The sequence below is a fragment of the Oncorhynchus mykiss genome, chromosome 4, assembly GCF_057628025.1.
Source record: "Oncorhynchus mykiss isolate SJ-2025 chromosome 4, ASM5762802v1, whole genome shotgun sequence".
NCBI lineage: Eukaryota > Metazoa > Chordata > Actinopteri > Salmoniformes > Salmonidae > Oncorhynchus > Oncorhynchus mykiss.
In genome coordinates, this window is record NC_143025.1 from 31,319,903 (window position 1) to 31,333,098 (window position 13,196).

Here is a 13,196-nt window from a genome sequence, read left to right on the forward strand (position 1 = left end):
TTTGTCTGTAGAAATGCAATGGAACGCAAGCTAACTCTCACATGAACGCGCGTTGTCAGCTCATGACACACTGGCAGACCTCTGACTCATTCAGCTCCCATTCCCCCCTCCTTCACAGTAGAATCATCAAACAAGGTTCTAAAGACTTGTGACATCTAGTGGAAGCCTTAGGATGTGCAATCTGGCCCCATAGACACAGCATACTGGATAGGCAATCACTTAGATGAATCTACAAACCTCAGATTTCCCACTTCCTGGTTGGATTTGTATCCAATACTACTAATAATATGGCACCTTATTCATCCAAGCTACTCAATACTACCCCCGTCACCAAGACGTTAAGACATGGATTTCATGTTGTAATGTTAGCAAGGTACCTAAAAGTAGTTTGAAGAAATGTTTCCATTTGATTAGCTAAACAAAACTTAACTGTGAAATTGTTGCGGAAATCAGCCTTGTTTGCATAGCGATGATGAAAAGAACATAATGTAATGATCTCAAATTTTAATCATTTAATCATTATATCATTAATTTTAATCATCATCACACCGTTGATATAGCAACGGACTATATTCGTTTATAGAATCTCATTGTGACGCAGGGGGCGCCCGGCCCGCCAAAAGGAGTCGCTACAGCACGATGAGCCAAGTAAAACACACCTGGCCAAACCCTCACCTAACCCGGATGACGCTGGGCCAATTGTGCACCGCCCTATGGGAATCCTGATCACGGATGTTTTTGATACAGCACGGGATCGAACCCGGGTCTCTAATGATGCCTCTAGCACAGTGATGCAGTGCCTTAGACCGCTGCGCCACTAGGGAGGCCCTTATAAAAACATTTCATTCAATTCTCCTTATATGACTGAAGACATAAGCAACATATTTTTTAATACGACAAATTAGTAGCCTACTCTGCTGACACTGACAAACAGATCAGTAAAAACACTTCTCTTGAATGCAACCATCTAATCTAGGCTTACGAAAATGGGAGACACAAATTTTACAATATGACGTCCATCTTGCCTGGAGGAGGGAATTGTTGTCCCCCCCAAAACAACTTTCCAGTGATTTTCAAATCAAATTTTATTGGTCACATACATATGGTTAGCAGATGTTAATGTGAGTGTAGTGAAATGCTTTTGGGACCTGAAGCGAGGCGACCATCTCTGTCGACGCTATCATCTGATCCAATGATAAAGACAGTGAATATTCGCACACTTACCGGGTATATGGATGATGCTCTCTTCTGGTGCCAATAACATAGGTTACTGTTCACTCAATTGGGAGATGATAATTTTGATAACTAGAAACAGATTTGATTATTTTCTTTGTCATCTCTCTTTAGCAATAACCATTTGCTTTTTTGAAGTATTGTGATGGGCCTAGGCTTATTTAATAGGTAGGAATCATTCGTTTTTACTCACCGAAGCAACAACACAATGTGGTCAAAGACTTAGTAATTTAGTTGTAGCAAGCAGCCAGTGTTAGTTTTAATTTCAGACCCAACATTCATTACGACTCATTTGTGGCCTAAAAACGAGAAGCTAGCTTTGAAGTGAAACCGGTTTGTCAGGATGAAGCGATTGGATTGGAGTAAGGGAACCGCAGGCACTACTGTATGCGGTGCTCATTTAACCCCAGAGGATTTCGATGGCTATAACCAGCGGAAGGCATGATTCGGAATGCGACTGAAACCAGGAGCTTTGCCGAGTGTGAAGGTGAAGCCTGCAACCTCTGTTTCCTACCGGTAACTTTACCTCTCGAGTGTCAGCAGTGATCGAGATAAACCGGGTAAATTGAACTAGCTATGTATTTTGTATTGAACTAGTTATGTATTTTGTCCCTATAATAACTTTCATTATTATAGGGACTGTGTCCACAAAGTAGAATGTTGACAGATAAAAAAAAGACCCATGATGAAAGTGTTGTACCAGTATTGGCATAACATATATTAATAAAAAGGTAACAACGTGTTTGAATTATTATTGAACTTGAAGCCTGTGTAGAGCATGTTCTCCTCATTTGAGACTCTATTTCTTGTTCCATTTCACACGCTGGAATTGGCACTGCCCCAGATAGCCCCAATTCCAGGTGATAAACTGCCTGTAGGCAACGGTTCTGAACTTTCTAAAAAGTGCACTACTAGTGGTAGGGGGAGTGGTGGAACATTATTTGAGTTAATTATTGCATTAGATTAGTGGGGATTCTATTTCTATATTGACATCCAGGCAGACCGTGGAGAAGCCAGAATGTTGCGTCATACAGCCCACTCCTTTCTCTGTCATCGTGGACATTGTCTGAAAGTTTTCCTGACAGCGCAGACCCCATGGTTATTGGCATGGGAATATCCTTGCTGCACGAGCACCTACAACACGCTATTTTTATGTGGTTCAGCCGTAGTTATGAATGAGGTGACATTATAGGGTGTATTCTCAGAAGCAAAGTAGCTAGCAATATTAACAATCAACATTGCCAACATGTGGAGCCATATCCTACACTACAAGTTAAGCACCAGTGCACTCTCAGAAACGGGAAAGTGATCCCATTTTAACCATTTATTTCTGGAGGAAGTTTCCTCTGCAGTCAAATGCAGCTAAAATAGCTAGCTAGGATTCTTACATCGGACGTGCTGCTCTCACTAGCTCTTGCTTTGTTTGATAGTTAACTCAGCCTACAGTCCTTACCATGATGGGCCCCAGATGTCAATATGTAAGTCTCTGCTCTCTCTTAGCTTTTTTTTTTATCTGCCGGAGGGTTTCGTTTTAGTTATGTTTTATGGGTTACTGCCTGTGCTTGCTGATCTTCCCTTGTTGTAACGTTAGCTGGCTAGGCCAGCTAGCTGGCTAAAATATCTAACGTTAACTGGCTGGCTAGGTAGCTGGCTAAGATAACGTTAATTGCATATAACATTCTTTGATAACTGGTTAGATGTGGTTATGTATTTCAAAAACTTTGGTTTACTTTAATGTAGCTGTAAACTAGTTGTTGATAGCAACTGGCTGACTCATCAAATGCTAACGTAATGTTAGCAGGCTGGTAGGGCTAATGTTAGCTAGCTAGTAGGACTACCGTTAACAGGCTAGTTGACTAGCATCTTTGCAAGCTGATTTGTAACTATATATTCATAAAGTAAGTTAGCTGAACATTTAATTGAAATCAGTAGTCATGAGTGCAAACGATTTGGTTTAATATTAAGTTATACATTTTTATTTATTTCTGTTGGAGTTTACAACATAGGGAATAGGCTGGCTTGCCGGGACCTCCATACTAAGTCACACCCCGCAAATGTTTTTTTCTGGAATGACTTTGGCATTCTTCAGAAGTTTTATGCAATATCTAGAAAAATAGAAAAGTGAGGTATAACTTTGCATTGGGACTTTTGATGCGTATTGTAATGCAAATCCATATGTTACATATGGTTAAGTTTATGTTATCTACTCTTTAACTGCTTTTCACTGACCACTGCAACTCAACAATCAACTTTTTGGTAGGCTATTTGCCAAATGCGCTGCCCAAATGACATGCTTAAAACAATTCACAGCTCATTAGCTCAAAAAATGTAATGATAATTTGTGGCCAAATCATGCCCTCTGGTGTAGTATTTTGAATGATTTTATTTATTTCTGTAATTTAATTTACTTTAGGGGAAGCTTATCTTCCCCTAGCCTAATGGACGTGCCGCCTATGCCAACATCAATGTGTAACCGGTGCATAAAACAGCTGGCCACGAAGCTTACAAGGTCAACTTCAAATGCCAACATCAAATTCAAAAAAATCGCCGCACTACCTAAACGGCTGAAAATAAAATCAAACTGTCTAGCACTGTATGCTGAGAGAAAGGCTGTGCAGGCTGGCAGCTTCTCTCGTGAGAGATGCTCTGCATGGTCCTAAAGCCAGCCTACCAATATGCTAAACAGCCATTGCATTTTAATCAGGATTGGAATAATTTTAGTAAACTTTTTTGTAGCCTACTTTTACATTTTTGGTCTTGAGCTGTGGAACTTAATTAAAAAGGGGTCTGAAATTAGAGCAGCATCTCCATTAGTTACGGCAGGGCCTGACAAAAGTCTGTGCTGCTTCTCAGAAGAGAACCGGTGAATCAGCCAAAGTTTCAAGCCTCCATTTAATGAAGGGAGAATGAAATGACTCGCTTAATGTATTGCTTAGCAAAGGACATCGAGGAGGGAAGAAGGAAAGGTGAGAGAGTGAGAGTCAGGGAGCAAAGTAGAGAGAGAGAGAGACGAAGGGAGAAAAGGAGGGAGTGGGAGAGAGAGAAAGGGAGGAAGGGAAAAAAGGAGAGGAGGGTAAGGTTTGATTTAGAGTGGTCAGTCTCTCTGGGAAACGAAGGATGGCGTGTCTTGGCTCTGTTTCCACACTCTGGGTCAGTGCTGTTGACGGCACATTGCTGCTGTCGAGAGAGGGTGTACACACACACACACACACACACACACACACACACACACACACACACACACACACACACACGTACACACTGGGTCTTTGAGTGTGTGACCTGCTCTTCAGGGAGGATAGAGAGGGCAGGAACTCCAGAATGAGTCCCACTGACAGCCAGAGAGGATAGATGGGAGAGGAATCCTCATATATGCTGAGCCTTCTGCATATCTTACTGCTCCACACAAATGACTATATAGCCCCACAGATAATCTAGACCAGGGATGGGTAACTCCAGTCCTCTAGGGCCTGTTTGGTGTCACACTGACCGTGTCTAAACTTAACTTAATTAAGCTTTTGTATTCTGATAATGGAGTTCTGATCATGGAATTCCGAACACGTCATGTGTCTACATTTACATTTAAATGTGTCTACCATGTCCACATTGTGTCTGTTCCCACGCTATATTCAAATGCCGTATGCTACAAACTGTGGAATAGCCAAAATATTATAATAACACAACAACAACTGATGGCTGTAGCTAACTACTTTAGCTAGGTAGCCAGCTAGCCTCTGTAGCTAGCCAGCAAGCTAGCAAGCAGCGCTAAAAAGATTGCAAATGAGTTAGCATAACTCTAGCCAAACAAAACATCCCTCAACGTTATAATGAAAAGGTGCCTCTCGGTCCCAAAGCACAACTTTTCTGTAGACCTGTGGGAGGAGTGCTGATGATGTTGCCCACTGTGTACGTCAAGTGTAGACACGACCACTTTTTCCCCAGCCCCAGCCAACATATTCTGACTCCAATCAACTAATCATGATTTAGTTGAAGGCAATTAGTTTAATCAGCAATGTTTGCTAGGGATGGGGGGAAAAGTGTGACACCACTCCAGCTCCTGAGGACTTGAGTTGCCCATCACTGATCTAGACCTCTGTGTGAGTCAAGCATCTGGTACAACACTAGGCTAGCTAGCTATCACTCCTTCCCACAGCACTACTCCGTAAGGCCCTACAGTACAGCCACACTGCTGAAAGTTTATATTAAAGCCACTGAGCTATTTACACAGACCTACTATCTGCCAACCCAGTCTCCCTGTGGGGAAGCCAGACATTACACATAAGAAGGATATGGGTAAGCAGTGGTGTGTTAGTTGTGTGTTAGTGCTGGACTCATTTGGTAGAGCATGGCGCTTGCAACACCAGGATTGTGGGTTTGATTTCCACAGGGGACTGGTATGGAAAATATGTATGCACTCACTACTGTAAGTCGCTCTGGAAAAACATTCTAAAATGTCATACAAAAGCCTGCACACCGTGCAGTTTTCCAGGACCAGTGTTATATGTAGATGATGATCCCTGATGTAGGCTTGCTATATCCTCAGAGAGCAGCAGTAGCATCACATTAAGACTTTAACACCCAGCAGCATCCCTCCCACTTCAGAGAACAGGACAGGACATTAATGGAGTAGAGGTTGTTTAATTTGACAGGCGCCTGGATCCCATCTCATTACTGTCAATCACATAGACACAGGTAAACACCAGGCAGCAGGATAATTGAAGAGCCAAATAAATTAGATGCTGAGAGTGAATCACTGAAACACAATGCCTCTGCCTGTCTTTCTCTTCTCTGTCTCTCTGTCTGTCTTTCTCTCTGTTCTCTCTACCCGTCTTTCTGTCTAGCACTCTCTCTCTTTCTGTATTTGTCTGTACCCCTCTCTCCCTCTCTTTTCTATCGCTCTCTAACAAGGCTGTAATGCTGTTTAAATGAAACCTCTGTAGTTAATTTGAGACAAAAGGATTTAATGGAGAACTGTAGATGATGTGGCGTGGGAGACACAAGGGCTGGAGGAGCAGTCACCACCATGCCTATACTCACACCCATACCCATACATATCCATGTGCACCATATCCATACCCACACTCAAACCCATACCAATGCCCTATACCCAGACCTATACCCTGTATGCCGGCACATACAGTAAAGAGGGAGCTAGGCAAAGGGCATATTTACATTTGCAGGCCCTATACAACCAGTAGTTGACCCCTATGATTCTATCAGTTCAGTCATTCAGTATGAGTACAAACAAGCTAATACCACAATGTTCAACATGAACAAATTACAATATTTATTAGGACTATATTGTACTTACTGGAATAATTACACAGTAATAAGGACACTGTAATGTAAAAATGTAACAAGGCCTGATTTAACAATTTTCACATATAACCTGTTCTCCTGCCAACAACAGCAGCTGCTGTTATCCCCCAGCAGCGTTACGCGCTCTGGGCAGCGATCCTCGGCTCTCAAGCAGTTTGCACCTTTACGGGAACCTCTTAAGTAACAACGTCTAAAAATAACAAACAATGACTGATAGCAAGCCATGTGGTGTGGTGGGTGTATGGGAGAATTGAACATATTTGAAAAAAACTAAAGATGAAAACTTTCCCCTGAGGAGACGTGATGTTCCACAGGAATCTCTTTTGAGATAGAAATCTAACTTCACATGCACTTACAGGACTTTGTAAGCTAGGACCAGGAGCGAACGATAACCTTATAACCTTTGTATGTACTGTTAAAACAGTGATGACATAGCCTACTTTTACCAAACAGCCAACATTATCATGCAGTGTAGGAATCAACAGGACATAGGAAAAGTAAATGGTCATAAGACAAGAAACACAGGATGGTGGTGAATATTGAGTTCAGAGGCTACATTTTAAGACGGACAAAGAAAAAGAGAGAAACTTCCAAAAGCAGTTTCTATTATTAAGTATGTCCACCCCACTGCCTCACTTCAAAGATCACCATCCCTGATCACCGTCCGACCATCTGCACTACAGCCCTACTACACTCTCACACGAAAACATGAAAAAGAGTCACCATAGACTTTACAAAAGCCTAAAAACCTGAGTACTAAATTCTGTCTGTTCCAGTGTTGCTTATCTATGCCAATTTAGTCCTGCAAGGCGAATCATTTGTTGATTTGTCACACTTTCTGGTGGTGAGGTCAAATTGTACTGGAGGCGGTAGAAGGGCCACCCAGGGGAGGGTAGTGCGTTTTATCCACGGTTTACATCAAGGGATTTTGGTACTTTCCCTATACGTTAGCTATGCACAGTACTGACATGGGTTGCCGCCGTTGGCTCTGGGTTCCTATTTGTCACACTCCTCTGATATTTGCCTCTCCAAAGGCCACGAAACAACATGTTTTGTTGCCCATGATTTGTCTTTTTTTATCAGAGTTATTGATCTCACAATAAGCTAGACTCAAGTAACTTCCATGACAGTCTTGTGGTGCTGAAAAGCGGCAGCCGCGGAGAAGCGGCAGCCGCGGAGAAATCAATCGGGAGGTGGCCAGCACATGGTGCTGAAATTAGGCTAAGTATTCATTTTCATTTGAATTAACTAACAAGAGGGCTTTGTGTTGGAGCCTATTTCTTCCTATTTAAGAAACAAGAGGTAGGCCTAAGTGTTTGACATACTACATTATAGGCCATCCATAGATTTGTCAGCCAGTTCCTCCAGTAGTGTCACCACTACTTAAATACCTCTGTGCTGTGAAGGGCTTGGTGTGTTAAGCTAATACCAGTGTTTGAATTGAGGGGGTAGGCCTACGTGAGTGTATGCCATAGCCTAATTTTTGCTAGTTTAAGATTATGAAGAAACTAAAATGGATTCTGAATATAGAAAGTGATCTATAACGACGATGCCTTGGGCTAAAAACAAGGCACAAGAAAGACACGCCTCTGATGCATTTGGGGGTTAATGGTCTTTGGTTAATCTCTATGACATTCAGAGGCTGAGCTAAGAAGAAAAATTAAAAACTTTGGAAGTAGGCCTACAGATGTCGGATATGAACTTGATCACTCTTTTGTTGCAGAGAATTTTCCTGGTGCATCAGGAAATTCAAATGAGCCCAGTGAGTCCCTGAAAAAGAGCAGTTCTCTTTCTCTCCATGTGGGGGATAATAAAATAATAGCTCAACCAAAATTAGTTTCCATTCATTCAAATTGTCTGATAAATTGCCACAGTGGATTTGCCATGGTAAACAATGAAATACTTTATTTCTATTGTACGGAATGCTTGTAAAAAATGTTCAAAAATGACTCCAGTTCCAGTGGCATGCATTGAAATGTGTGGCTTTCTTTTGCAAAATATCTTTGAAGAAACAGGCTTATTTCCAAATAACTGACATTAAGGTGTGGGACGCTCACTGTATTACAGGGCCCGGTTTCCCAAAAGCATGTTGAGGCTAAGTTAATCGTTAAGTTCATTGAACCTTTGTAGGAACATCTTTAAATCTCAGAGCTGTTTCCCAAAACCCTCATTAACGTTGCACTTAAATAAGCTTGTAATATAATGCCTGCCTCAGACCACTCGTCGAACAGCTAAGTGCGTTGTTCTTTGCCCTCCCGCATGACTTTATACACAGAAGATCTCCGCTAAACATAGAATCACATGGCTTATCCATATATCTGTGACTGCCGATAACTTGTCTTTGCAATTGACACAACAAGCGATGTATAAAAAGATGCTTAAAATAAAAACCGAGATGACTGCAATAAAATATAAACAGTAGGCTATAGGACTATTTCAATCATATTGAAATGCCTTTCATGTTCAATCAATTGAGTTCTATTTTGATACTTGTAGGGTACTATCTGTAATTTGTCCCAATATCTTTTATGATGTGTAGCCGAACATGTGCGCAATGATGTGCCAAATCAGTGATTGAATACATTTTATTGAGTAAGCATTAGAATAATCCACCTCAATATTTGCAGCCGTAGGTGATGATATCTCCCTAGGAGCTGATCCGTCGTCAGTATAGTGAAATAATGAACATTTTAAGGAAAGATTTGAATGGAGAAAGATGAACATTTTAAGGAAAGATTTGAATGGAGAAAGCTGATCTGATAGCAGCGCTCCCCTTTTTTTCGTTCCATCAGTATCCAAAAGACGCACTTAGCGACGCTCCAAAGACGCACTTAGCGACAGTTCTCTCTGCGTGGCGTTTTGGGAAAAAGCATGTTACATCTTTGGCTGTTGTAGGAAAGGTGCATCGTTAAAATAAAATACTCATAATCCTTAGTTACATTACTATTGGGAAACTGGGCCTAGGTCTATCTCACTCCAGCAGCTGGCATATTCTGTCCATTCACAATTCACTTGTGGGAACATGGCGGTTCTCAACACCTGACAACAGAAAGAGTTGGCCACTCTTGCCTATGCCGTTCGGCCATCGCTCATCCATATATTTATATGTACATATTCGTATTCATTCCTTTACATTTGTATGTAAGAGGTAGTTGTTGTGAAATTGTTAGACTACTTGTTAGATATTACTGCATGGCCGGAACTAGAAGCACAACTAGAAGCTACTCTCGCATTAACATCTGCTAACCATGTGTATGTGACAAATAAAATGTGATTTAATTTGAATGGATCTCAGGGTGTATGATTATACGAATCCACAGTTTTGAAGTCACAGCGTAAATTGTTTGCCTCGCAGCGGAATCGGGGGATCTGACCTATGCGGAGAATAGGATCAGCATCTACCCAGATCTGAGTGCCGAACTGCTGAAACAGAGGCTGACCTACAACAAGGTGAGATCCCAGCCACGCAAGCTAAACCTGAGATGCGGCTTCATCCACCAGGCAAAACGAATCTTGACCTTCCATAATGGTTCTGGGTGGGGAATGACCAATGGGTGGGTTTCCCTGTGGGTCCTGCTTGTTGTTTTGGTTGCAATAGGCCTCTTGTTATTTGATTATATTCCAATAGGATACATTCTGAAGGCTACTCGTTAGCCTATCCCCCCCACCTACCAGTTGGCTGGATGTCCTTTGGGTGGTGGACCATTCTTGATACACCCCGTTCAAAGTAGAGGTCGACCGATTAATCGGAATGGCCGATTAATTAGGGCCGATTTCAAGTTTTCATAACAATCGGAAATCAATATTTTTAGGCGCCGATTTTGCCAATTTAAAAAAAAAAATGTTTTACCTTTATTTAACTAGGCAAGTCAGTTAAGAACACATTCTTATTTTCAATGACGGCCTAGGAACGGTGGGTTAACTGCCTTGTTCAGGGGCAGAACGACAGATGTTCACCTTGTCAGCTCGGGGGATCCAATCTTACAACCTTACAGTTAACTGGTCCAACGCTCTAACCACCTGCCCCTCATTGCACTCCACGAGTCTTATAAAAAACGATCAATCAATCATTATCACTAGTTATAACCACACATGGTTGATGATACTACTAGTTTATCTAGCGTGTCCTGCATTGCATATAATCAATGCAACGCTGGGGGATGATTTAACAAAAGTGCATATGCGAAAAAAGCACAATCGTTGGATGACTATACCTAACCATACACACCAATGCCTTTCTTAAAATCAATACACAGAAGCATATAATTACATTTCGAGTTGAATCCACACCCCAACCCAGCAATTTTCAAACAGTTCCTTCATTTTTTATTTATTTAAATTTGACCTTTATTTAACTAGGCAAGTCAGTTAAGAACAAATTCTTATTTTCAATGACGGCCTAGGAACAGTGGGTTAACTGCCTTGTTCAGGGGCAGAATTACAGATTTATTTACCTTGTCAGCTCGGGGATTTGATCTTGCAACCTTTCGGTCGCCCTTTCGCCTGTCGCCCTTTATGTTCTAGCCCCAACACATATCTAGATAGATTTACCCCATGGCCTACATGCCAATGGGGCATTATGTGGCAGGTTCGACAACGGGACAACAGTAGCTGAGGTGAGGTAGGTGACTAGTTTGTTTAGATGAAGGGGACAACTAACCCGTATTCTCCTCATAGCAGCCACAATCTCCACTCTGCTGTTCGGCCGAGCCACGTCCAGACTGCCGATGTACTAGTTAGGAACAAAACAGAAAGCAACGATAGAAATGTTACCATATTTATTTGACCATTGTGATATATTATACAGTGGCATAATTTTTGGGGGTATATAATTATTATAAGATAATATCACACTATTACAAAATAATTAAAGAAACTATAATGAAATAATCAATTATCTCGTTAATTTGAGAAAGATAACTTTATAATGATACAAGACAATCCGGTTGCACGTTATTAAGAGAAATAGCCTTTATTATGCTGAAACGTTAAGCTTGGCTTCCTCTCATGCACAGGTTGACATTATGTCCGGTTTGCTTGAGTTGATCGACTTTTATTTTCACCTCGGTTTGAGGCATTGGGAGATACAGTATTAGTGTAATGAGCAATATAGATGGTGTTGTCATTAGTTTACATCCATTGCGGAGAATACTGAGTTCTCTAAGACTCTACTAATGGAAAAAACGACTGAACCTCCTTGATATAGCTTTATTTCTTCTTGATCAACTGGGCCGACATGGGAAGCTTCATGAACACAAACAAATACATCTTAAATGCATCCAAGAAGGATATGTGGTGACCTAAAACACAGTCAAGCATTTACTTCATATTCTAGACCCCATGGAGTGCGCCTTTTGGTGGAAGTATCTGGGAACGAGATTAGCTAGCATGCTGCCTAACCTTCACAACCAAGGGGACATAGAGGAACAGCTTAGGTAAGGGTCCTTTTTGTCTTGTAATTTTACATTGGGAGGTGCATTGAAACAATTAGCTAGCATTATATTACCTCTAGCACAGTCAACTAGCTAGCTAGCAAGCTAAATTAATGATGCATTGAAATTAGCTACTCTCGAGGGATTACTATGGTAGCTAGCTATGGCTACTCTCAAGAACAAGCAAGCCTGTATCTGAGAAGCATGTCCAACTGATTGAGCGTTCTACTCAACGCATTCTCAATGAGCGCTGATTTAATCAAAAGTGCATTACAGTGGCTTGGATATACAAAGATTGCAAAAGGAGGCAAATCATTTGTAGGAAAAGCTTTTGTCATAATTTTGATGCTGCCAGATTGACTTTAGATTCAGTAAAACGTTAGCTAAGATTGAGTGGAGACCACCGGAATTTCGCTAGCTAACATTACCATTGCTAGCTATTTTTGACTAAATTTGCTAGCTAATGACAACATCACCATCCATTTGACAACATGATAATGATGGCATAGTTGTTTCCTGTTAAACTTTTGCCTACTTTTGCAATGCCATCATATACTGCTCAAAAAAATAAAGGGAACACTTAAACAACACAATGTAACTCCAAGTCAATCACACTTCTGTGAAATCAAACTGTCCACTTAGGAAGCAACACTGATTGACAATAAATTTCACATGCTGTTGTGCAAATGGAATAGACAACAGGTGGAAATTATAGGCAATTAGCAAGACACCCCCAATAAAGGAGTGGTTCTGCAGGTGGTGACCAGACCACTTCTCAGTTCCTATGCTTCCTAGCTGATGTTTTGGTCACTTTTGAATGCTGGTGGTGCTTTCACTCTAGTAGTAGCATGAGACGGAGTCTACAACCCACACAAGTGGCTCAGGTAGTGCAGCTCATCCAGGATGGCACATCAATGCGAGCTGTGGCAAGAAGGTTTGCTGTGTCTGTCAGCGTAGTGTCCAGAGCATGGAGGCGCTACCAGGAGACAGGACAGTACATCAGGAGACATGGAGGAGGCCGTAGGAGGGCAACAACCCAGCAGCAGGACCGCTACCTCCGCCTTTGTGCAAGGAGGAGTAGGAGGAGCACTGCCAGAGTCCTGCAAAATTACCTCCAGCAGGCCACAAATGTGCATGTGTCTGCTCAAACAGTCAGAAACAGACTCCATGAGGGTGGTATGAGGGCCCGACGTCAACAGGTGGGGGTTGTGC

General features: G+C 41.7%; 1 protein-coding gene across 2 annotated transcripts in view; it reads right to left on the reverse strand.

Annotated features, from left to right (window-relative positions):
• The window catches only part of LOC110521692 (carboxyl-terminal PDZ ligand of neuronal nitric oxide synthase protein), a 235,352-nt gene that overhangs the window by 199,916 nt on the left and 22,240 nt on the right, over window positions 1-13,196 (reverse strand). For both annotated transcript variants that reach the window (XM_090231870.1, XM_021599469.3), the window contains exon 2: window positions 11,213-11,284. In XM_090231870.1, coding sequence (XP_090087996.1) covers window positions 11,213-11,284 — 72 coding nt within the window. The remainder of the gene's footprint in view (window positions 1-11,212; window positions 11,285-13,196) is intronic.